The sequence below is a fragment of the Orcinus orca genome, chromosome 19 (assembly GCF_937001465.1).
Source record: "Orcinus orca chromosome 19, mOrcOrc1.1, whole genome shotgun sequence".
NCBI lineage: Eukaryota > Metazoa > Chordata > Mammalia > Artiodactyla > Delphinidae > Orcinus > Orcinus orca.
This window is the reverse complement of record NC_064577.1, coordinates 16,069,759-16,096,518: the sequence shown is the minus strand read 5'-3', so window position 1 is coordinate 16,096,518 and position 26,760 is coordinate 16,069,759. Positions and strand designations below refer to the sequence as shown.

The 26,760-nt window shown below is 44.0% G+C and overlaps 1 protein-coding gene across 4 annotated transcripts in view; it reads right to left on the bottom strand.

Moving 5' to 3' along the window:
• Nucleotides 1-26,760, bottom strand: part of ARHGAP44 (Rho GTPase activating protein 44) — a 141,218-nt gene that overhangs the window by 38,558 nt on the left and 75,900 nt on the right. For all 4 annotated transcript variants that reach the window (XM_033422839.2, XM_033422840.2, XM_033422841.2 and 1 more), the window contains 4 exons: nucleotides 23,175-23,251; nucleotides 16,923-17,034; nucleotides 14,204-14,280; nucleotides 7,851-7,968 (listed from right to left, as the gene is read on the bottom strand). In XM_033422839.2, the coding sequence (XP_033278730.1) occupies nucleotides 7,851-7,968; nucleotides 14,204-14,280; nucleotides 16,923-17,034; nucleotides 23,175-23,251 (384 nt within the window). The remainder of the gene's footprint in view (nucleotides 1-7,850; nucleotides 7,969-14,203; nucleotides 14,281-16,922; nucleotides 17,035-23,174; nucleotides 23,252-26,760) is intronic.

Here is a 26,760-nt window from a genome sequence, read left to right as displayed (position 1 = left end):
AGGACCACCCACCTAGGTTCCCTTCCACCAGAGCGGCCCTACCATAAATGCCTAATCTGTCAAAGGTGCAAGAGAAAGTGGTTTTGTTGGAACTCAACCTTGTCTGCCGTCCCCCCAGCAGCCTTGGTCTGGAAACATCCATCGCCAGCCTGATAGGCCTAAGGGAGATATTTCAAGTCAGGGAAAAACAAAGGGTGGAGTGAGAAAAATGGCTCGGCAGACAGAGGAAAGGAAGCGAGCCTCGGAAGGGACTAAATGCCGTATCAGATCACCTTCAACGACTCAGCAGATGATCTTAGAGAAGTCGGGCCAACTGTGCGTGCCCTCAGGAACACGACAGGATTTTCTGAAGGTACAATCACATTACCGGCTTAGGAAGTTAACAATATAGACTCCAAGTAAGCCACACAAGTGAGAAATAAAAGTGGAAACTCGAAATCAAATTTCTATTCATCTAAATAAATAAAATAAATATTGGGACTTCCCTGGCAGTCCAATGGTTAAGACTCTGTGCTTCCGATGCAGGGGGCCCGGGTTCGATCCCCGGTTGGGGAACTGAGAGTCCACGTGCTGTGCAGCACGGCCCAAAATTTAAATATAAATATTAATCTAAATTATTTATAATTATTAATACATGTTATCAATTAAATTTATTTTATTCATAAATATCAATAGAATATTTTTAAAAAGAAATTCCCATTACTCTAAATCATTAGTGAATTTTCTTTATAAAGGGAAAAAAACCTTCCATTAATAATCACCAGAACTTTATGTATTTAAAAAATCATTTGTTTTCTGATTTTGCAACGGATCCATACTCAAAAACAGACGAAGTAGAAAAACAGATTCACCTGTAATCCCACCACACAGAGAGAACCGTGCAGAGATAAGCACTATAAATACTGACATTTGCCCATTTTGTGCTTACTTTAATCAGTCATTGCCTGGTTTACCGAAAATGGGATCAGACTGCTTGGTAGCTCATTACCGCCCCCGGAGAAACATGCTTTCTATTGGTCGTGACATTTACTGTGTGGATGGACTCTGTTTCTGTTGCTGGTTATTGTGTTTCTAATTTATCGCTATTATAACAACACTTGAAAAAGCATCTGTTTATACAGTTTTCCACCCATCTCTTGATTATTTCTTTGGATAAGTTCTGCAGTTGAAATTAATTCTGATTGTATGATTCCTTAGAGTTAACTTAAAAAATATTAGAAAGATAATTATGAGTTGGGAGATTAGATCTTACGCATTATTACTGCTGAAAGATCACCATTTATACTACAAGGACTAATCCATGAGTTTTGTTTGTTTTCTATAATAACCATTTAATTCTGTTGAATCACAATCAAATGTATAGAGGAAATTTAAATAATGTGTTTTTAATTTGTATTTTTTGATCAAGAGCTTAACTTTCTTCTACCTTTCTTACCTATTTGTGTCACCCATTGTCAATTCCTTGTGACCCTGAGTACCTATTTTCCTATGAGAGTCTTCATCTATTTCTTATTTATAAGATTTCTAAGAGTGTTTTAGATTGATGAGACCATCACTTTTATCAAATACTGCAAATGGCTTCCCCAATTTCCTGTTTGAAACTGTAACTTTTTTTTTTTTTGGTACTGAATTTTTTTTAGGGCTTCTGTAAATAGGAGAATGTATGAAACTTTTCTCTTTACAACTTCCTCCTTTGGTAATCTGCTTGGTGCTTCTCAACCAACAATATAAATATCCATATATATATATTCAGTAGAGAATATGACATTTAAATCTTTAATAAATTGGGAATTTATTTTGGTACTTGTATCAGATACAGATTTCTTTTTTCAAAGAACTAACCAAATGTCTGAGAATTATTCACGAATAGATTGTCCCTATGGATTAGAAATCTCACAGATGAAACTTCTCATATACTTGGATTCTGGATTTTCTTCTGGCTGGCAGGCCTTTTTTTTTCCCACCGACGTTTTTATTTTTTAAATAGTACCTATTTTTAACTATGTAATTCTATAATACATTTTAGGAGATAATAATTCAAAGCTCCAATGATTCTCCCACCATAACTTTAGAAACCTTTTACTACCCTTTGAAACATTTATTGCCATTTACCACAATCAAAATACTACACTTGTAATCAAAATAATTTTGGGAAATCCAATTTGTATAGTATTAACTCTTCTCATCTAAAAACACCTCTCAGTATTATAAAGCCTTCTTTGATTTCCTTAGTAATACTTTATAATTACCCTGTATTACAAAATGTTATGGTAGGATTTTAGAGATTTCTGTTGCTAAAGAAAACCCCCAAGATATTTGTAAATACTTGTCTCTTAAGTACTTTTTCTTGGTAAAAAGTGAAACCTTGACTTTTCCTGCTGACCTCTGGTGTCCTATCTGGCGCGTAGAAGCTCAGTCCTAGCGAACGGAAAGAGCTGCAAAAAACTAAAAAATCAACAACTCGTTTTAGATCCATCAGAGAAGTGAGGGTACAGGGCAAACCACTGCCCCCAAACCAGAGAGGCAGACAGGTGAATACGAGAATCACAACTTACTGGAGAAGAAAGCCGGGAGCAGAAACCTCCGTAGTTTCAGGAAACCCTGAACTGTAATTGACAAACCGCAGAAGGCTCAGGGTGGCAAGTCTGAGAATTAAAAACTCCAGGGAACGGGGGAGCCCTCACACTGTTGCTGAGTTAAGTTCTCACAGTGAACATCAGAGAAAAACCCTCTTTGGCTTTTGCCAAGGGGAAGAGGAAAGGTACCATTTTGAAATGTTTTAGAGCATTCTACTCTTAACAAGACCTACCCTTAGGAGAAACTTTTTTTTTTTTTTTTTTTGGCCGCGCCGTGGGGCTTGTGGGATCTTAGTTCCTCAACCAGGGATGGAACCCGGTTCAACCCCATCTCCCTGTTCATCTCCCTGTTCACAGGGCTACAGAATGCTTCCCCGGCTCCCACACCTGACTACTACATCACTAAAGGCCTACTTACCTCAGTTCCCTTTACCCAGTACACACTGTGTCCACCTTTCGATAAAACTTGCAAGGCACACTAAAAGGCAAAAACACAGTCTGGAGAAACTGAACAAGCATGAGGACCAGAGTCAGATGTGTCAAGAATGTCGGAGTTATCAGGCTAGGAACTTTTAAAAATATGATTAACATGCTAAGGGCTTTCCTGGAAAAAGTAGGCAGCACACAAGAACAGAAGGATCACGTAAGTAGAGACTTGGAAATTCTAAGAAGGAATAAAAAAGAAACGCTGCACCTGCCCACCTGCCCCGGGTACCAGCAGGTTCCGTCTTATGGAACCCACCTTGACTTGGTTTTCCTGGATCTAAAGTTCTCTGGGTCTAAAGACAAATATCGTATATTAACACATATATGTGGAATCTAAAAAAAAGATACAGATGATCTTACTTGCAAAGCAGAAATAGAGACACCGATGTAGAGAACAAGAGTTCTGATACCAAGGGGGAGGGGAGAGTGGGATGAACTGGGAGATGGGGATTGACATATATACACTATTGATACTATGTATAAAATAGAAAATGAATGAAAACCTACTGTACAGCACAGGCAACTCTACTCAATACTCTGCAGTGACCTAAATGGGAAGGAAATCCAAAAAAGCTATATGTATCTATGTATACGTAGAGCTGATTTGCTTTGCTGTACAGTAGAAACTAACACAACACTGTAAAGCAACTACACTCCAATAAAAATTAAAAAAAACCAAAAAACAAAGCTCTCTGGGTCTAAAGGTCTGGGGAGCTCTGCTTGGGCCTCGCTGTGCCTAAACACAGGGAAACCAGGCTGCCACCTTGCTCACCTCCAGCCCACAAACTTTCCTTTTGCTGGGCTGCCACAGTGTAGGCGATCCAGCTGAGAGAATACAAAGCCATGAAGCTAGAAGGGGAAGTGACCCAATTAGGGCAACCCAGAAAGGGAAGGGAGGAGGACCACAGGGGATGTTTAGAACAGCTGGCAGCCAATGAAGTAGAAATAAAAGAGGAGTCAGAAGAGAACTTTAGAGAAAACATCAGTGCCTGCTCTGAAGGGGATCGGCTCCGCACACAAACAAAGCTGCTGAGAGCACAAGGCGTGGTTTTATCCACTGGATGTGATCATCCTACAGTTCATATGATGAAACAGAGGCCACAGACCAGACAAGATAGCTATGAAAGAGGGTGGGAGGTATTGAATATTATAATTGCTATGAAGTCATTAAAAGAGACATTGCACAGTATTATCCCAGGAACAGACAAGCAGATGAATGGAATACAGAGCCCAGAAATAAAGCTGAGGAGTCAGATGATGGGATTTCACTTCAGGGGGAGGTGGCTTATCTAATGAATGAATTATCTCTTCATATGGGGGGAAAACACCCAAATCTCTCCTGCACGCCACATACAAACATAAATTTCAGGTATATTAACACGCACAAAATAGGTGTATAAGATGCATTAAAGACATTAAAACAAAATTAAAGAAGAAAAATTTCTTAACCTTGAGGTGGAAGGTGCCTGATGGACCACCTGGGGTCTTCTCCCATACAAAGGAAATACAGGTATATGATCAAGTGCTTAATGGCAGACATCACTATAAACAAAAATCAAAAGACAACGGCAGACTGGAAAAAGTATCTGCAGCACAGCAGATAGAAGGAAGTTTAATATCTCTAATTATACAGAGAACTTACACAAATTGCTATTAAAAACAATAGAAATACTGGTCCGACTGCCAATACAAATAGACAATTTGACAAACTAAGAAGGTCTAGAAATATAGGAAGAATGCCCAATAAAAACACAAAGATATACTTAGGACCACTAACATCCTGGGAAATTAAAATTACAATAACATAGGGATAGCTTTTTTTCCCTCACTGAACGGGCAAAAACTGAAAACAGGAAAAACATACATTACAGAGAAAGATAAAGTGAAATGTCCAATTCTGTTTATTAGTGGTGGGAGTATAAATTGCAGTTTCCTTTTTTTTTTTTTTTTTGATGTACGCGGGCCTCTCACTGTTGTGGCCTCTCCCGTTGCGAAGCACAGGCTCCGGACGCACAGGCTCAGTGGCCATGGCTCACGGGCCCAGCCGCTCCACGGCATGTGGGATCTTCCCGGACCGGGGCACGAACCCGTGTCCCCTGCATCGGCAGGCGGACTCTCAACCACTGCGCCACCAGGGAAGCCCCAGTTTCCTTTTAAGAGAGGTAAACTGGAGCTTTCCTGGTGGCGCAGTGGTTAAGAATCCGCCTGCCGATGCAGCGGACACGGGTTCAAGCCCTGGTCCGGGAAGATCCCACATGCCACGGAGCAACTAAGCCCATGCGCCACAACTACTCAGCCTGTGCTCTAGAGCCCGCAAGCCACAGCTACTTAAGCCTTCATGCCCAGAGCCCGTGCTCCGCAACAAGAGAAGCCACAGCAATGAGAAGCCCGCACACTGCAACAAAGAGTAGCCCCCGCTCGCCGCAACTAGAGAAAGCCTGCGCGCAGCAACGAAGACCCAACGCAGCCAAAAATAAACAAATAAAATAAATTAAAAAAAAAAAGAGAGAGAAGTAAACTGTCAATACCTATTAAAACTTAACTAGTATACATAGTCTTCTACCTAAAAATATCACTTTTGGGGATCTATCCTATAGGGCAAAAAAGTTACCAGTGTATAAGAATATACATAAAACGATGTTGATTATATCATTTTTGTTGATGCCAAAATACAAAGAAACAAAACACATTAGTTTGAGTATCTACCACTAGGAAAAATAGCTAAATATATCATGGTAGATACCTCCTTACTAAGGAATACTGTGCACAATATTAAGACTAAGTTAGATCTACAGCTACTAACCTGGAGAAATGTCCAGGATGTATTATTAATTGAGAAAAGTGATAGACCAATAGAAACAACATGACTGTTTCATAAACACACACATACACACAAACACAAAACAAGTACCTAGAAACATGCTATATATGAGGGCATATTTGTATGATTATAAAAAAGAAAAAAGGGTGGGAGGCTATGTAACAGGTCCTAACACTTACTTCCTTATCCGTATAACTTTTATGGCCACTTGGCACAGCACAGGGCACATTGTTCACAACAAATCTTTTTTTTTTTTTTTTTTTTTTACAACAAATCTTAATAAATATTGTTGAGAAAGGCAAACTGGTCACCTCCTTTGCAAACAGAGGGGTTGGTTGGTTGGTTGCTGGGTAGGAAGGGAAAGAATTATTGGTGTTTTCTTAATATATTTTCAAATTGTTTCCACTGGTTTTGGTGAACATGCAATACTTCTGTCATCTCTGAAAAGGAATTTTAATCTATTTTTTGGTAAAAACAGCCTATGTAAGAAGCTACCCAAGACTGAGTGAAGCTATTAAACTTTTACTCTAATGCGTTTGGATTTTGCATTTTGCATTCAGCAGCTCCCCTCACCACTTTTTTTTTTTTTCCATTCCTGGCCACTCCGTGAGGCTTGTGGGATCCCAGTTCCCCAACCAGGGATTGAACCCAGGCCACAGCAGTGAAAGCCTGGAATCCTAACCACCAGGCTACCAGAGAACTCGCCAGCAGCCCCTCTTAACATCACCCTGCTGTGTCTAGTGAAGAAGGAATTTTGTAAGAAACAAGATTTAACTGAAGGACATGAACCCATGGTAAATGGGTAGAGAAGACACAGAGGAAAAGGGCAATCAACACGAGAGAAGAGTGCTTCTTCACGAATAGCACCAGCTAGATCTTTGCCACAGACACAGGAATTCAAATGAGAAACCAGCTTTACCCACAATGAGTCTTGGGTCTGAAGTATTGGTCTAACTTTGCTTGGCTCCATAGAACTGGAGGCTGAGAGAGAACAAATCCTTTCGAGATATTTTTGATGTTTCTAACTCCAGAGAGAAATTCCATCTGACTGTGAATGTTACCTGAATGCAAGGTCTGAATCACCTGTACAGGGTGGTCATAACAGCAGAAGCTGATGGACAAGGTAAGACTCGATAAAGCCACAAAGAACAAAGATGTATGCATGCTAAGTGGCCACTCTCCTGTAAAACTGTATGTTAGGAAGACAACAGATACCAGCATAATTCTAGAAATGTGGTATTTTTGTTCCTTAGATCCAAACCAAAACTGGCATAGCTGCATGTATACAGATGTACATATACACAGAGCATCAAGAACGGGTATTGCTGACAAAGCCCCATAAAACGTTTGTGGGGAAAGTAGATGAGAAACATTTGAACATGGGTGATGGGTGATGAGGGGCACCTATCACTCCCGAGGGCAGAGGCACACTTTGTAGAACGAGGTCCTCCTCTCCTGACAAGTGGAAGGTTTTCTTTGCTGCAAGAGTCTCCTTGGCTAGTATTTCAACTTCATAGATACATGTATGTCTCCCGCGAAGCAAAGGACTGATAAAGTGACTCAGGAAACAGTAAAAGGCAAACAAGAAAATAATGTAATATCAACAGGGAGTCAAGGCTCATCTATTGTCTAAACTCTCAACTGTTCTGGGTGGCCTAGAATCTATGATTTGGGGCTCAGATGACTTACAAAATCTTCGTGGAGAAACCGAGGCCACTTCCTCCTGGCCTACCACGCAGGAATATCAGTGATCACGCACTGCTGTCCCCCCGCATCCAGGTCACCATGAAAGCCCCAACTCTTAGGGCTCATGCAGGACTCTTTGGAGGTGTCAGCAGGCAAGCCTGGGGACGCTGATTCAACCAGAGGCTCACTGTTAGGGCTTTCACAGACCTCCAGCCAACAGAAAGGGACTCCCTTAGGGCTTCCCCATCTTTCTCAGTGGAGGGGAGCAAAGAGCTGGGTACCCTGCAAATCTCCACTCTGTTGGCAGACTCCTCCATCTCCTCCCTGAGGGCATCCGCTTTGGCACCTGCAGGCTGTAAGCTGCTGGACAAACCCGAAGACTTGGAAGTCTGCTGCCACCTGATGGGAAAGAGGAGACAAAGAGGAGAGGTGTGAGACAGGTAGAGAAAGCCCTGGGGACACTGTGGGAAGCAGAGAAATAGCTGGTCATGAGTATCACCCAGGGAACGACACAGCCTCATTCCAAAGGAGAGATAATGAAAGGTACCCAGTACCAGACCAGGACAAAGGGGGCTCCGATGTCCAAGCGGCAGGACTGAAGGAGGCTGAGGATAGCGGCCACTTCAGACAGAGCAAGGATTCCCCGATTTGCCATCATCCTCCCTACTGTCTTCTGAACACTCAGGCCAAAGGACCTCACCACCGCTTCCCCTGAAGCACGGTCCATGCCATTCCTATTAGCTTCCTGCCTATCCTGAGGGCTGTGAGTTTCGAAACATTCACCTACTTGGCTGAAGCCAATCATGGGTGCTAAGTGAGAGGACAAGTGGGTAAGATTAAAACAAATGTGGAAGCAAAAGTCTCCACTGGTAAGCACTAAGCAACCTCTGATCAACACTGCAACACCTCATTTATATTTTCTTAAACATGTATCTCTCTGCAGAGAATACTGGCCTTCTGAGGGAGCCCCTTGGGAAACTTTAATGGGGAAGCACAAATATTTCTGGTTGCTAAGTCATTATCAAGGAATTACCGAAAGCAGGCCCTGAAAGAAGGTTCTAATTATGCTAAGATGCTAGTAGCTATAGCAGGGAACAGCAGCGGCCTCTCCCCCTGAGGCTGTAAACTCAACAGCCTACAGGGCCCAGCAAGTAGGAAAAATAAGTCAAATGGGTCATTATCTTAAAATCTCGCCCACCCAATCCTTTATTTCCTACTTGTGACAGGGACAGGAGATATAAAGCTGTTTCTCAGCTCTAAGAAAAACAATCGGCGTAATCAGGATGACAAAGGCTGCCCATGCCTGGCTGCCGTCTTGGGAAGTCAGGAGGAACAGGGAGGGGACGGGGACCTGGCGGGGGTTCACTGGAGGGTGATCAGGGCTGATGGGGCCCAGGCAGGAGGAGTGTGGCCCACAGGTTGCTGGATGTTCCAAACTGACAAGCTGCGAACTGTCAAGTGAACTCATCAGATGAAACATGACAGCAGATTAAATAGCATCCTCTGGAACCTGCAGGCCAACCGCGTACGGACCAAACCAAAGAGGCCTGCGGGCTCCATGTGGCTCTCGGACTGTCCATCCAATGTAGACGCAAAAAGTGCAATTTTACCCTCATTTTGAGAATCAAGAATTGAATCCCTAAGTGTCTTCTCTGTACAATTCTTCTTTCCTCTTGTGTTACGTGCAGGAAAAAATTAGAGAGTGGGGCATTATAATACCCAAAAAGGGGACATGAGTTCTCTTTGCTATTAGCAAAAAGTAGCAAAATGAAGGATTCTCTGTCACTTAAAAAGCGCACCCATGTGAAAATTACTTAAAAAGGCTTTAGGACATCAAGCTGGCTTGAAGCTCCAGAGATGGACACGTGTGTCCTGAGAAAGATTCCTCATCCAAATTAGAAAGGATATATTCTATTCCAAAATGTTAAAAAAAAAAAAAATCTAAGCTAACAGATAAGGATTAGTAAAAATTCCTGGGCAATTCTTTCTTATAATGGTTTGCCCTACAGAAATATTTAACTAATACCTCCCAGGCTTAGTCAAATAAAATATGAAATGTCATGGCTGTAATTTAGATCTCAGATAATGAACACACTTCCATGGTTGATTATGGTAGATCATGGAGCTACAAACACCATCCCATTCATGTTATCTGAAGGAAAAAAAACTCACCAATATATAAGTGTAAAAAATAAACAAAGGGGCCATAAACACTCAGCTGATTTTTAGGGTTTTATATATCTGGATTAGATTTGCTTTTTTTTTAAATCCAAATTACACTTAATATATGTATATTAAAATGAAGACATTCTTCAAAGTTATCTCTTTCTTTTCTTCCCTATTCCCCTTTATTCCCTCCCACCCCCAATTCTGTCCTGGTAGTTTAAAAACATACACCTTTCCCCTCCATTTATAAGGAATTTTACTTGTAATGGATAAGTAATCTACTTTGATATTATACAATAGTGGTAAAATGCCCCCAAAATGGTCCCTTTGTGGAGACTGAATAGCAAAATATCAAGGGAAACTTGGAAACATTTGTACAGGTAGCAAGTAATTGGGAAAAGTGCCACTAATCATGAATTTCGAAAAACAATAAACGCTGGAGAGGGAGTGGAGACAAGGGAACCCTTGCACGCTATTGGTGGGAATGTAAATTGGTATAACCGGTATGGAGCTTCCTTAAAAAACTAAAAATAGAGCTACCATATGATCCAGCGATCCCACTTCTGGGCATATACCCAGAGAAAACCATAATCTGAAAGGACACATGCACCCCAGTGTTCACAGCAGCACTATTTACAATGGCCAAGACATGGAAGGAACCTAAATGTCCACCGACAGAGGAATGGATAAAGCAGATGTGGTACATATATACAATGGAGTATTACTCAGCCCTAAAAAAGAATGAAATAATGCCATTTGCAGCAACATGGTTGGACCTAGAGATTATCCTACTAAATGAAGTAAGTCAGACAGAGAAAGACAAATATCATGTGATATCACTCATATGTGGAATCTGATTTTGAAAAAAGATACAAATGAACTTATTTACAAAAAGGAAACAGACTTACAGGTATCAAAAACAAATTTATGGTTACCAAAGGGGAAACATGGTGGGGAGGGATAAATCAGGAGCTTGGGATGAACATACACACAGGACTATATATAAGATATATAACCAACAAGGACCTACTGTATAGCACAGGGAACTCTACTCAATATTCTGTGATAACCTATCTGAAAAAAGAATCTAAAAAACAATGAATATATGTGTATGTATAACTGAATCACTTTGCTGTACACCTGAAACTAACACAACATTGGAAATCAAGTATACTCCAATAAAATTAAAACATTTTTAAAAATCATGAATTTCGAGGAAGGATGATCTTCTCATTCAGAGGCTCTTATAAGTAAACTCAACAATTGTTCTGCTCTGTTAAGAGAAGAAATAAGGCTTCTTGTCCAAGGAGAGTTTGAGCTTTGAAGTTTGAAGAGAAGAAAGTTCATTTCTTCCCACTAAGGTAGCTGAGGCGACCCCATCATTCTCTGGGAAAGATGCCATCAGTCTACGATTTGGGGATGGTGAAGACAGAGTACAAGCTTTAAGGAAAGGCTAATGGAAAGAAAAAGGCCAGAAATAAGGGTAAGATGTTTCAGAGACCAGGAGAAGGGTATAGCAGGCAAACTCAAGATCAGTTCAGGGTGACAGGGAGTCCGGAAGAAGTTTTGGAAGGAAACAGGAAAGTTGCTTTAGTGGGACATTTATTGTTTCATCTTATTGTTTCATCATCTTCAGCCCAGTCTTCTCCACTCCCCTGCCTTTAGCATCCTCCACTTTTTGAGGTCCCGGCTCAGAAGGAGGATACTACAAGGAATAGACCCTAATGTATGCAGACTGACCAAATGGGGAAGTGGGGTGGGGTAGAGGTGGGGGCAGTGAGAACCCAACTGCTTCTCCAAGAGTAGCTGGTGACGTTTGCATTTCAGTAGCACAGTATCTGGTCTTACGCTCACTGCTCCATCTTGGGAAACAGTGGCTCAGGGGAAGAGTTAGAGGAAAAGGCAAGAAGTTGGGTTGAGTTGGCTTCAGAAACAACCAAAGTTGTCAAGGGTCTAAGTTAAAGGTTAGAAGCATAAAAACTTGGAGGGGGTAGTAGATTATTTCCTTACCAAATCCCAATACACAAGAGAGGATGAGCTGAAGACATGAAGAAGTTTGTTAAATCATGGAAGAGAGGTCCCCGATGACACTCCTCTGTGGTTTCAGAATCTCCGCACCACTTGGTGTCACCATTAAAAACATAAGACAAAACTAGGTTGACCGCGGCTGTCACCAGGGAGAAACTCTCTCTCCTAAGGGGGGCTGAATGAAAATATGTGAGTGGACAAGGCAATGACAAGCTTTGATGCTAACATCCAGCCCTCTGAGCAGAAGCTCTGGGCTGGGAATGAAGGTGTTCCTTAGAGAAGCAGAGAAGAGATCTCAGAGCTAAAACCCAGGTCCTCGCAGAAGGAAGTGACTCTGCAAACCCAGGAGCCCGGTGTCCACCGTCCCCCGGACGGTGGAACAAGCAGCATACCCGCCATCATCTTACGTGACGCCGGGATGTGGGACTTGAACACTGGGGCTACAGGACGCATTTTACGTGGCACACGGACACTGCAGGAAGTCGTACCACACCACTATGCCTGACGCAACCTTCTCCCTGTTCCTCCAAGGGCCCTAGGGGGAGGGCCTCAGATCTGGGTCAGAGTAACTTCAATCACTTTCTAATTCTTCCTCCTCTTCCCTTTTCAGCAACTGGAGACTTCAGGATCACAGCCTTCCACAGGCAACGGGACCTAAAATTTAACAGCACGGGCACTACTTTCATCCTGTCCACTTGTACATTTACCTGATACTTGTAGCTAAGGGCACTGCCTTTCACTTTATGGTAGTGCTGTTAAGATTTCTCTTTTAAATAGACTCATTTTGAAAAAATGTACCGACATTTCACAAGGTGTGTTGGCACAGATGTCAAAGATCATTCAGGTGGACTGGGAAACACTAAGTGAATTAAAGAAACGCTGACAGATACACACTACGATATATACGGTAGATAAACAACATGGACCTAATGTAGAGCACAGGGAACTATGTTCAGTATCTTGTAATAAACTATAATGGAAAAGAATCTGAAAAAAGTAGATGATAGATAGATATAAATGTTTAATTGAATTACTTTGCTGTACACCCAAAACACTGTAAATCAACTATACTGCAATAAAAAAGAAGAAGAAAGAAACTCTGTTTCTCTGCTAATCTAGCCTGATTTATTTCTGGTCTTGGGGGACTGTGCTATACGTTCTGTTGATCCAAATGCAGAATTCTGGTGCCTCAACTAGTTATAGTAGCAGCTTCCTTTTGGAAAGCTCTTGGGAAGTGCTGTGACAAACAGGATCTCATCCGACACTCCAAACAACCTCCCAGGTCGGCCCACAAATACTGCAAATGTTGCTACTGTCTGTGCACAGGTGAGGAGACTACTATTCTGGAAGGTTCAGTGACTTGACCAAGGTCGCAGGTCTAGAGAACAGGCAACCTGCATCTTGGACCTCATCATTCACTCCTGGTTTGGGACTCGTTATCCTATAGCTCCCAGCCAAAGTATTTCCAGTTTTGTCTTTGTTTTTCTCAAGAAAATTAAAATAAGATGCGGAGATTCTTAAACTTGACCTACAAAGGACCAAAGGTGGAACCAAAACGTTCCTTCCGTATTATTATTCACGAGTCTGCACTGTTTCAATGTGCACACGTACGCACACATGCCACTGGAAGAAATAAAAAGGCATTTACACACAACCATGACTGATGACGGCCACAGTCAAAGCCACTGCAGGGCCATGGCATGCCCCTGCTGGATGGGAATCTCCTGGTAGATTCTGGAGGAGGGAGCAGGGGAAGGGCAGCACTGTTGGAACTGCACTTCTCCCATGATGGTCTCAGGGTTACAGAATGGCTGCAGAAGACACAGTCACACCATCGACTGCAGGAAAAGGAGACCAGGTCCCCAGAATCAGAAACACTCCTCTCAGGGTAAACAGGACGACACATCACGCTACCTGCCTCTCTGATCTCTGTCCCTACCACTCCCCACTTTGTCCCTTCCACCCCTGCCACGCTGGTCTTCATTCTGTGTCCTGAATACGTCAACCTCATTCCCATCGCAGGACCTTTGCATCTGTTCTTCCTGCTGTCACGGGCAGTTCTGCACCAGATCTTTGCACGGTTGCCTCCTTCTTATGAGATCAAGTGTCATCGCCTCAAAGAAGCCTTCTCTCCTTCACCCTATCTAATGCTGCAGCCCGCTTCTCCACATCTCCTGCCAAAATTACCCTGTGCTCCCTTCTTCATAGGACTTACGGCTTCTGAAACAGCCTCACGTGGGTGTTCTCTTGCCTAGATCTAACTCCCAGACCAGGCTGTAGCCTCCATGAGAGCGTGGTCCCGGGACCTCCAGCGCCTGACACCGGTGGGTGCAAGAAACATTCGATGAATGAAAACGCTCACACACAAAACCCTACCCCTCAAACGTGATCACAGCTCCTTCAAAGCAGCAGAAATGAAAGCAAAGAAATCCCAGCACACCTCGTTCGTGAAGAGTCCATGTCCAGCACCAGCTTTGCTAGATGTTTCCTCTGTTTCTGGATATTTGGGATTTCCACCTGTGGGTACAGGAGAGAAAAAAAAAACCAGTTGATTTGAAGCCCAAGACAGATTTTTTTTTTAATGTTTTTAAATTGAAGTATAGTTGATTTAAAATGTTTCAGGTGTACAGCAAATTGATTCGGTTATACATATATATCTATTCTTTTTCAGGTTCTTTTCCATTATAGGTTATTACAAGATACGGAATAGAGTTCCCTGTGCTATACAGTGGGGCCTTCTTGGTTATCTATTTTATATATGGTAGTGTGTACCTGCTAATTCCCAACTCCTAATTTATCCCTCCCTTCCCTTTCCCCTTTGGTAAACCATAAGTTTGTTTTCTATGTCTGCGAGAAAAGACAGATTCTTACAGAATTAATGATATCTTCCCAACAAGTTTGCTCGAGGTCTCCCCATCCTCATTTTCAGAGGAAATTCTTGGTTCCCTTTCCTGAGCTAAACTCTGCTCTTTCTTCACTGGAATCTGTCAGGTCCCGAGTCAAGCCAGACCATCTCAGAGACCCTGGGTCGCCCGGCTCGCTTCTGCCCGCCTCACTCCCGCTCTCACCCAGCCGGCAAAAACATCTCTCTGCTTGCGTAAGGGCCAGACATGGGAAGAAAGGCAGGTAGATCTGACACACAGACCTAATTCGACACAGACAGCTGGAGGAGGAGACCTGGCCTCAGGAGGCCTGAGATGCTATGCGGAATGCAATTAGGATATATTCCTATAGAAGGGAGGTTTTTTTTCTAAAGTAAATAGTGAAGAAACATCGCCACGGCTTCACTGAGGGATAAGTTCTCCCACGGTGGCTGTGTGTGGACGCTCTTTTATTTCTAAAGGTCACTTAAGTGAATATTCCAGTGCAGGATGTCGCTTGCAGGCCCGGCAAAAGTGGGGCAGGATGTGAGAATTTAAAAGGAAAAAATGCGAGGATGGTCCAGTGTTGTACAAGGTGCTCTGTATTCACTCTTCCAAGCATCGATGAGTAGGGCACTGACTTCCAGTAGGAAGACAGACAATTGTCCCCAGGCACCGGGGTCGTCGCGGAGCCCAGACGCAAAGCGAGTCTCAGCACGCAGCTCAGACCTGTCCCCTTGAGTTCGCTGGTGGCTTTGGCTGGGACCCCAGAGCACCTTTCTAGAGAGTAAGAGGGCCTCTCAGGAATGGTCTAGGCTGTACCAGGACGGCATCTGAGAAGTCGAGGGCTGGTCCATATCAAAGCACCATATCTAGAACGTTCTCCTTGAATACTTCTAAGCACTTTGGTAATTACTTACCCATTCATCTGTCCCAGAAATTGCACCAGGGGATGGGGAGGTGCTGGGAGTGGTCTAGAAAGGAAACCAGACACGGTCCAGGGCAAGGCTGCCCGATACGGTAGCCTTGAGCCACCTGTGGCTATGCCATTTCAAATACAAAGGAACATGGACTTCCCTAGCAGTCCCGTGGTTAAGACTCCACGCTTCCACTGCAGGGGGCGCAGGTTCAATCCCCGGTCGGGGAACCAAGATCCCCCATGCCGCTGGGCGCGGCCAAAAAAAAAATACATAAATTCAAGAGAACAAAAACAGAATTAAAAATTTAGTTCCTTCGTTGCACTAAACACATTTCAAGAGCTCTGTAGTCACAGGTGGTTAGTGGCCACCGAACAGTGCAGACGTGGAACATCTCCATCCCTACGGCACCGTGGAGGCTTGTAGGATCAATTAAAGGGAACTGGGAGTAGGTCCAGGCTTCAGGACAAATAACATCCCCCAGTGATTTTCTTTCTTGATAAAATTTCACTTGGTTGAAGCTGGCAAAACTGTCACATAGGCATTAAGGCTTCATCTTAAGAAAACAGTTTTCTTTAGTGTCCTTCAAAGTAGAAAGAGAAGGGCCCTATGTAAACAGAAACAGTGAGGGGGCCCTAGAGAGTGTCTTGGACACGGGTCCCCAGCCCTTGTGAGTAGGGGCTGCTGTTCATTTTTTTTTTTAAGTTTTTAATTGAAGTATAGTTGATTTACAGTGTTGTGTGAATTTCTGCTGTACAGCAAAGTGATTCAGTTTTTTATATATATATATATATATATATATACACACATTCTTTTTTTATATTCTTTTCCAGTATGGTTTATCACAGGATATTGAATATAGTTCCCTGTGCGGTACAGTAGGACCCTGTTGTTTACCCATTCTATACATAATAGTTTGCATCTGTTAATCCCAAACTTCCCAATCCATCCCTTCCCCTCCCCCCTGGCAACCACAAGTCTGTTCTCTATGTCTGTGAGTCTGTTTCTGTTTCGTAGTTATGTTCATTTGTGTCCTATTTTAGATTCCACTGCTCATTTCACCGAAGACTTGAGATGGGTGGAGGCCAGGGGTGGAGATGGGGTGGAGACCCTGCGGGGGACGCGGTGATGCCGCCAGCTTTGCAGCTTCACCCATGGGGATGCCAGCAGAGGAGGGGGTGGGTGGGAGAAGGGGGGAGCCCGCAGCTCAAAGGGCTAGCAGGCTGGGGAACCCCAGGCAGTCGGGTAGGAACGATTCCCAGTGAAACACTGTGCCCCAGAGTGGGGTGAGGGGTAGAAATAGCCCGGAGCAGAAGGACCCCAGAGCCCACCACTCCGCCCTCCCCGCTCACGCGGGCCCAGCCTCACTCCTGCTTCTGACCTCAGCCAGCAGGAACAGGGGCTCGATCACGTCTCTCTCGACTTGCAATTCGAAATGAATCAGCCCCTGGGCCAGCTTGTCCTCCGCCTCGCCACAGAGTTTCAGCATCTTCCTGCGACAGAAGGGAAGAAAAACCATCCTGAGTACCCTGTAGAGGAAGATGTGACCCATCACCCCCCGGCCAGGTAAACACTCACGAGATGGCGTTAATAAAGTAGTTGACTGCTGTGCCGTCCCACTGACCAACTTGCTGCACGTGGTTTCATTTCTGACACTGCCTACTTTCTAAAGGATGCTGAGTACCTACTGTGTGCCTGGGCTAAAAGGGGATTTGTGGGGAAAGTAAGAGAGATGTGGAGAGAACAGAGTCACACATGCCAAATCCACAGGCCTAGAAAGAGCCAGATGTTCTCCCTCCTGAGACCACTGGAGAAAACAGCTGAAGTCAATGTGCCAACAAACTAACACACCTTCAAACACATACCAAAACCTCAATGTCAGTAGGCTCTAACAGAAAGAAAACTCCTTCTCCCAAGCCACGAAAGCTTATTTAATACAGGATGAGCGGACGATTTTCCAGTGAAAAAATGGAATGGAAAACCATGTAAAAGTTTATTAATAATGAGCGAATTACATAAGACCTGAATGAGTAGAAAGTTATGCCATATTCCTAGACGGGAGAATACAATATTTCAAAGATGTTCATTTCCCCTGAAGGGCACACAAGCAGCCCTCCCTTTTCACGGTACCATGTTACCTGAAACTCATGTAAAAAGTTTTTACAAATTAACAAACGTATGGAAAGAGGTAATACTACTCTAAGGTTAGTATGTACTTTTCCTGTCCGTATATATTTTTTTAATTAATTAATTAATTTTTATTTTTGGCCGCGTTGGGTCTTCGTTGCTGCGCGTGGGCTTTCTCTAGTTGCAGTGAGCGGGGGCTACTCTTCGTTGTGGTGCGCGGGTTTCTCATTGCGGTGGCTTCTCTTGTTGCAGAGCACGGGTTCTAGGCACGTGGGCTTCAGTAGTTGTGGCACGTGGGCTCAGAAGTTGTGGCTCACAGGCTCTAGAGTGCAGGCTCAGTAGTTGTGGCGCATGGGTTTAGTTGCTCCGCGGCATGTGGGATCTTCCAGGACCACGGCTCAATCCCGTGTCCATCTGCACCGACTTTTCCTTCTCTCTCCAGGCACGGCGGTCTTCCTGAAATCCCCCTTCACCATTTGCTGGATTCTCTCTCTCCCTGTCCTGGGCTGGAGATCCTGTTTCCTACTCCCCTACCCCTGCCTGTCTCGGACACTGCCTCACTGTGGGCCCACCACACTTCGGCTTTCTGAGAAAGTGTGTGGGAAGTCCATTTTCTGAGACCCTGCATGTCACAACTTCTCTTTACCCTCAGGCTAAATGAAAGTTAGACAGGAGACTATATTCTATGCTTCCTATTCCCCCAGAATTTTGAAGGCATTGTTCAATAACCTTCTAGCTTCGGGCTTCCCAGACGGCTCAGTGGTTGAGAATCCACCTGCCAATGCAGGGGACACGGGTTCAAGCCCTGGTCCGGGAAGATCCCACATGCTGCAGAGCAACTAAGCCCATGCTCCACAACTACTGAGCCTGCGCTCTAGAGCCCGTGAGCCACAACCACTGAGCCTGCACGCCACAACTACTGAAGCCTGTGCGCCTACAGCCCGTGCTCCACAACAAGAGAAGCCACCGCAATGAGAAGCCCGCACACCGCAACGAAGAGTAGCCCCCGCTCACCGCAACTAGAGAAAGCCCGCGTGCAGCAACGAAGACCCAACACAGCCAATCAATCAATCAATCAATTTATTTAAAAAAATAATAATAATCTTCCGGCTTCCACTATTGCTTTTGGTAAGGCCGGAAGAATTCAGATTCCTGACCCCTCGTATATGACAATGTTTTCTCTAGAAGGTGTAGAATCTTTTATTTGTCACTAGTACTCACTACTGGTGAGTCCTGGCATAGGTTTAATTTTTCCTATTGTATTAGGAGATCGGTGGGCCCTTTCAATATAGAAACTCACATTCTTCACTTCTGGAAAATATCTTTGGATTACTTTTTTTAAATTTTTTTTTTTATTATTATTATTTTTTGCAGTACGCGGCCCTCTCACTGTTGTGGCCTCTCCCGTTGCGGAGCACAGGCTCCGGACGCGCAGGCCCAGTGGCCATGGCTCATGGGCCCAGCCGCTCCACGGCATGTGGGATCTTCCCGGACCGGGGCACAAACCTGTGTCCCCTGCAGCGGCAGGCGGACTCTCAACCACTGCGCCACCAGGGAAGCCCCCCTGGATTATTTTTTAAACTATAATTATGATTTCTTCCTCTCTTCTTCTTGCAATTCCTGTTATTCAGGCCTAAGACTTCCTAGATTGGCCCTCTATTCTTCTAACTTCTCTATTTTCCGTGTCCTTGTCTTTTGCTCTCTTTTCTGGATGATTTCAACTTTATCTTCCAAACCTACTGAGAAGGTCATATTTTTCATTTCTATGAGTTTGCTTTTGATCTCTGAATATTTCTTTCTTGTATTTCTTAATTAACGTCCTGTTTTTTATTTCATCTTCTCTTATCTCTCGAGAGTCTAAGTACCTTACTGACTGCTACCCCTACACTCCACTGTGCCCGGTGCCCCCAGCCTCGGGATGCTCCGCTTTACCCCCCCCCAGAGATGAAGCTCCAGACGTTTGCTGGGCTTGGGGGCAAGGGGATGAGGGTCTCCCAGCGGTGAGGATAAGAGCTGGGTCTGAGTGATCCAAATAGCACCTGACTAGCTTTCAAGCCCCATTTGTGATTTTCCTCACCACCCGCCTCCAACGACCCACTGTTCCTGAGATCCCTGGGGCCGCCAATTCCTGAGCCTTCTCAGCATTTCATGGTATGAACATCTCAGCTCTCTGCACATCCTACTTCTGGCTTGAGAGTCAGCTTTCTGGGACTTGCTAAGTCAGGTCCCAGTCAATCATATGCTTTACAGCTCACAAAACCCTCTTGTCTTCTCTCCTGTTTTCTCCTGCCTTTGTGGGTTTATGTCTTTTCAGAAAAAAACCCCCTGCATTATAGTCCGTTTTGGAAGGGAACAAAAATGAGATGTGTGTGTTCACTCTGGCATCTTTACCTGGTGTCCTCCATCCCTTACTTTCAACCTTGTTGTGTCACTACGTTTCAGGCAAGTCTCTCAGAAAGAACACATCGATACAACAGGATTCCACGTTTACCCACCTGAGAGTCTGTATATTATAAACAGTTGAGTTTATTCCATTTGCTGTGTACGATTTACAGGTAGAGAGGCAGTAATTGCTATTACCTTCATTTTTCTGTTTTCTATTGTTATGCTTTTCTGTGCTGATCTTTTTTTTTCCCTTTTTTTAATTTTTTTTGCGGTACGTGGGCCTCTCACTGTTGTGGCCTCTCCCGTTGCGGAGCACAGGCCCCGGACGCGCAGGCTCGGCAGCCATGGCTCACGGGCCCAGCCGCTCCGCGGCACGTGGGATCTTCCCGGACCAGGGCACGAACCCGTGCCCCCTGTATCGGCAGGCGGACTCTCAACCACTGCGCCACCAGGGAAGCCCCTTTTTTTTCTCTTTTAGTCCGTTCTGTGGGCTTTTTTTTTCTATTTTGTTTATTCCTCTCTCCATCCTCCACCTAATTTTGAAGTTACACGTTCTATTACTTTTCTTCTTGTGGTCTTCTTGTGTTCTTACCTTTCTAACATGCACACTTCACTTTAAATTTAAATGTAATACCTTTATCCTCCTTTCATACAAGAGCTTGAAACACTGATGCCCTTTGCAAAGCTCCCTATTATTATTTTCTAGTATTTTAGTTTTCCTTTGCTTTAACTGCCCCCCGCCCCCCAGATTATTATTATATTGCTGTTTCTTAATTCAATGTTTATTTATATTTCTTTACACTGAAGGGTAGCAGGATACACCTCCCCAAAGTATGCCACTGTGGCATAAGGATTAGTTTGAACTGAAGGCAATGGAGAAGAAGCAGACACAAAAAAAGCTCTCCACCCTTCCCCTATTTGCCTAAAAGCAGGACATGAATTTGTAAAGGTGTCCCCCTCCCCCCTCTACCAGGAAAGATAGATGTTAATCACCAGAGATAATTCTAGACCCTTGGCACCAGTGGTCTCTACATTACAAACCTTACCAACTAACACTTATCTTCTACTAGTCCCTCATATACTTACCTTCCTACAATTTGTTGCCATAGAAACTAACATTTTTTTTCCTCTGTCTTGTTTGTCACTTCTCTAAAAATCAGTGTTCTTTGGTTTAAAATGCTATATAAGCCCAAGTTCCAGCCACCCCTTTGAGTTACTCATCACCGAGTTCTGCCATGTGTATGCACTGCACGTTAATCAAATGTGTATGCTATTCTCTTATTAATCTGTCTTTTGTCAATTTAATTTGCACGGCCCTGTGAAGGAATCTAAGATGGGAAGAGAGAAAACGTCCCTTACACCACATTCACTATTTTTTTTTTAAAGCTTTTTTTTTTTTTCTTTTTTTTTTTTTTTATAGCCACACTGCACAGCTTGCGGGATCTTAGTTCCCCCACCAGGGACTGAACCCGGGCCCTCAGAGTAAAAGCAGTGAGTCCTAACCACTGGACCGCCAGGGAATTCCCACACTACTTTTTTTTTTTTTTTAAGATTTTTTTTTTTTTGATGTGGACCATGTTTAAAGTCTTTATTGAATCTGTTACAATATTGCTTCTGTTTTATGTTTTGATCTCTTGGCTGCGAGGCATATGGGATCTTACCTCCCTGACCAGGGATCGAACCCACGCCCCCTGCACTGGAAGGTGGAGTCTTAACCGCTGGACCACCAGGGAAGTCCCACCACTTTTTTTTTAAAATGCTATCTTGTTACCTGCATTTCACTCTTTTCTTCTGGACATAATCTACTTCACACATCCTTAACTAGTTTTTCAGTGAGAACATGCAAGCGGTAACTTCTCTAAATCTGTGCCTGAAAATATGTTTATTTTCCCCTTATTCCTGAATAAAGATTTAGTCTATCACTGAATCTAGATATATTTTCACTCACTACTTGAAGACACTCCTCCATTATTTCCTGGCATTTATTGTGCCTCCTGAATAGTCTGTTATCACTCTAATTGCTCTTTTATACACAATTATCTCTTTCTCTGGTTGATTTTAAAGTTCTTTTTTATTAATAGGGTGTAGTTTTAGGACGATGTGTCCAGGGATGGATTTCTTTCGGTTGATCTCAATCAGGACTTTTGGTGTTTCTTAAATCTAAACACTCATGTTTGTATTCAAATCTACAAAAGGAAAATTCAACCATAAATTTCCCCTTCTATTTTCTTCTTCAGGAGCGACTGCTACACATAATGCTGTATCTTTACATCCTGCCATCTGAGTCTCTCCATTTAATGCTGCCTGCATCCTTACCTCTTGGACTTTATTCTGTAAATTCTAAACTCCAGACCTCTTTAAGTTCACCAATTTCCATATCTGTGTGCAACCTCCAGTTTCTCTCAAGTAAGTTTTTGAATTATACTAAATATTATTTGAATTCTTAAAAGTTCTATTTGGTTTTTGTCTGATTCTGCCTCTTCTTTTTTCACCCCTACTGTGTTTTGTCTTTATTAAATTTTTAAATTTCATTTTAAACATAATTACTGTCCATCTCCTTTCAGGTTGTCCATTATTTTTCATTTTTAGGGTCTGATTCTCCCACAGACTGTGCATACTGATCGCCTCTCATGATGATTCTATATTTAGTTTGTTTTTATTGTGAGCTCGAAATCAGCAAGGGTTGCTCTTCTGGGAATCCTATAAGTTCTGACATCTGACACGGAGAGATTTCGTATTTGCTTCTGCTGAAGCCCAAGGGATTTCAAGTGTCCTTCAACAGCCTTCCCCGCCCCCTACCGGCATGCGGGATGCAGGATCTTAGTTCCCCTACCAGGGATGGAACCCGTGTCCCCTTCAGTGGAAGTGCAGAGTCCTAACCACTGGACCGCCAGGGAAGTCCCAACAGTTTCATGTTAACTTCTCCCCTTGGGAGCTGCTGCCTGCGCAGACACTATGACTCCTGGACCTGGGGCCTCAATTTCTCACCGGCAACCTTTCCTTCTTCCCCGTCCAGTCTCCAGCCAGACCACATCACTATCTCCGTGAGGACTGTCAGTCCCCTTGTAAGGATGGGGACTCACCTAGATTTAGCACAAACCCATACATGGAATTGCCTTACCCAAGAAGCGTGTCATCTCCCAGGAGAGCTGATCCTTCCACCAGACACTGAGCCAGTGTGGTCAAAGGCAACTTTTTCTGAAAAGGAAGAAAACGTGGTCATGAAAACTACTTCAACAGTCACCCACTTACACTAAAATAGCAAGAAGTCAAATACTTGCCTAGATGTTACATTAGCTAAGAAACAAACTGACTTTAAAATATGAATAAAACCTAAAAATTCAGAGGATACAATGCTGGGTTAGACTCAGAGATGTCAAAATTCAGAAAATTCAAACGATTAAATTTGCTAAGTTGGAAAATAAGGCTAAGGTTTACATGCTGCATTTTTAATTTAATTTAATTTAATTTTCATTTTTTCATTTCATTTCATTTTCTGGCTGCGCTGTGCAGCTTGTGGGAATTTAGTTCCCCAACCAGGGATTGAACCTGGACCATGGCAGTGAAAGCATGAAGTCCTAACCACTGGACTGTCAGGGAATTCCCTACATGCTGCGTTTTAAAATAAAGTAGCATAGCAGCAGGGAAAAAAGAGAAGATTTCAAACTTATGCTGAAGATTCGAGCCATGCCTTAATTTCTAAAAATCATCTGTCTCAAGAAGTATATTAGCCCCATTTTAGAAATAAGTCAGCTTATGGTCAAGGAAGAGAGAAAAATGTTCACACAGAATTACAATGCAAACAAAATCATCATCAAAATAAGGTATACTCCACAAAGAAGACATAAAATGGCCAATAAGCACATGAAAAGATGCTTAACATCATTAGTCATTAAGGAAACCCAAATCAAAGCTGCAATTAGATACCACCTCACACCCATGAAGATGGCTCTCATAATATTAACAATTTATTTTTTAAATACAAAAAATAAATATTGGTGAGCGTGTGGAGATATTGGAACCTTCATGCTTTGCCAGTAGAGATGTACAATGGTCCAGCACTGTAGAAAAGCTTGGCAGCATTTCAAGAAGTTAAACAAAATTACCATATGGCCCAGCGATTCCACTCTGGGGCATGTACTCAAAATAATTTGAAACAGATGGCTGAACAGAAACATGTGCATGATGCAAAGGGCAGCCCAATTCACAATAGCCAAAAGGTGGAGACAGCAGAAACGCCCATCAACGGATGAGGGAATAAACACAATGTGGTCTATCCACGCAACGGAATATTATGCAGCCATAAACACGGAACGAACCCCTGACACAGATTACAACACGGGTGAACCCTGCAGGCATCACAATAAGTGAGGTAAACCAGGCACAAATGTGCACATAACATACAGTTCTATTTATATAAGATATCCAGAATAAACAAATCCACAGGGACAGAAGGTAGATTCGTGGTTGCCAAGAGCTGGGGGGAGGGGGAAAGGGGAACGACTGACTAATGAGTATGGGATTTCCTTTCGGGGTGATGGAAATGTTCTGGAAGTAGATCATGGTGGTAGTTGCACAATATTGTGACTCTACTAAACGCCACTGAATTGTACTCTTTAAAATAGCTAAAGTGGTAAGCTTTATGTTACGTGGGAAGAGAGGGAGGGAGGGACGGAAAGAAGGAGGGAGGGAGGTGGGCAGGCAGGAGGACCACAGCATAATCCACCTTCCCTCCTTAAGTGTCAACAAGCCCTCTCCTTCCTGAGCTGGAACCACCCAGCACACACGGAGAATAGCAAGGTAAGAACAGCTAGATATCCAGGAATTCCCTGGCGGTCCAGTGGTTAAGACTCCGTGCTTCCACTCCAGGGGACACGGGTTCGATCCCTGGTCAGGGTACTAAGATCCCACATGCCGCACAGCGCGGCCAAAAAATTTAAAAAAGAACAGGTAGATATCCTCGGGTCTTCCGGTCCACACTGCCACACAGGCAGCTCTTCAAACAGAAAGTGATGGAGCCCCTCCCAGCCCAGAATCTCCTGTCTTAGCACCCAGAGACCCTCGGCTGTAACTCGCTTACTCCCCAGCATGAATGGTGTGCCTATCTGGGTACCACGCCCATGGTGACCGAGACCAGACACTGCTCTCATGGAACTTATATCCCAGGGCAGGGAGACAGACACTAAACACAGACACTTTGAAGGAGACCCTTTCGAGAGTGGGAAGCGTCATGGGAACGGCAGAAAGCAGGACGATGGGCAGAGTGGGCAGCTGTGGGGAGGGGGCGGTGAGGAGAAAAGACTGTTCCCCTCCCCCCGCCGAGGGGGGGCATTTAAGAAGCAACCTGACGGGAGAGAAAGTCAGCCATACCTCCAGATGACCTGGGAAAGAACATTCCGAGCAGAGGAACTGCAGGTGCAAAGGCCCGGAGGTGGGCTACCTAGCCAGCTCAGCTGGCTCTGCATCCCCAGCAGACCAGCGTGGCTGGAGCACAGTGTGTGATGGGGGAGAGGTTGGGGGAGGGGGCGGAGGCGGGATGGTGCGGGGCCTCGTCAACCAGAGGCAGGCACTGGGGTTTCCTTCTAGGGGCACTTGGGGACCACTGAGGGCCTGTTTAAGAACAACATGATTGGATTAAAAGAACTCAGTCCTGAGACAGGCAACTGGATGACTTGAGAGCAGCACCAAGCTGGAGGTGGAGTTTTAGGAATCTGCTTTGAACATCCCCAGGAGACCCATGGGCTCTAGGTATCTCCGGGGAAGGTCACAGGAGGTAGACCAACCCCCAAGAGTGGTATGGAAGTTCCTAGGGTTCCTGGGGTTAGTCCAGGTGGAGGGGAGCCCAGGACACCAGGTGTCCTCAACGTGTCTAAAATATACCCCCCTCCCTGCCCTTAGACACGTCCACTCCACAGAGGTCTGATCCCTTTCACTCGAGGAATAATCTTGCTACCCCGTCACTTCACATAAAATGGGACATTGTTCTTGGTAAAAACGAGACCAGGCAACGAAGTACTAATATATCCAAATGTAAACACCACTTTCTAGCTGTCCTACAAAGCTATTAGGTCCAGGTTTCCAGAGACTTAATTAAAGGCAGAGGAACAGTATCTTCGGAGAGCATCTGCTCCCACCCTCACCTTTCAAAAAAAAGTTACTGAAAGCACATTTTAGAAAAATGTCTAAAATGGTTAAAAAAGAAAAGGAGTTGTGCAGGTATAACATTTGTCACGCTCAGAGAAAAAGGATGGATTAAGGTATTAGAGTTCTTGACCAGGGGTAATTCTTGTCCCCCCGGCAGCCCCCTGAAACAAAGAATTATCCAGCCCAAAACATCGAGAGTGCTGAGGTTTGGGTTTAAAGAAAGGTGTTCAATCTGCAAGCTCCTAAAATATCTGAATCACAACCACTGAAGACGCTCCCCCCAATCCCGAATGTCAGAGAGTACAGCCACACAAGACCATTTTCTTTATGCTGAGGATCCAGAGACCCATGACCCACCTGCCTTTCCGGCAGGACTGAAGCCCCTTCTGAGTCCTTCTTCAGAATTTGACAAGGAAGCAAGGCAAGGGAGGATCTTGCCTACAGCAGATGACAGGCAATTTCTCATGGCCTGGAAGTTGGCATCCTTTGGAGAATATATCTACCAGTGAGTGGAGTTTTTCCAAATGAAAAAGATCAGTCCGATTAGTCCTGGCAGTGAGTGG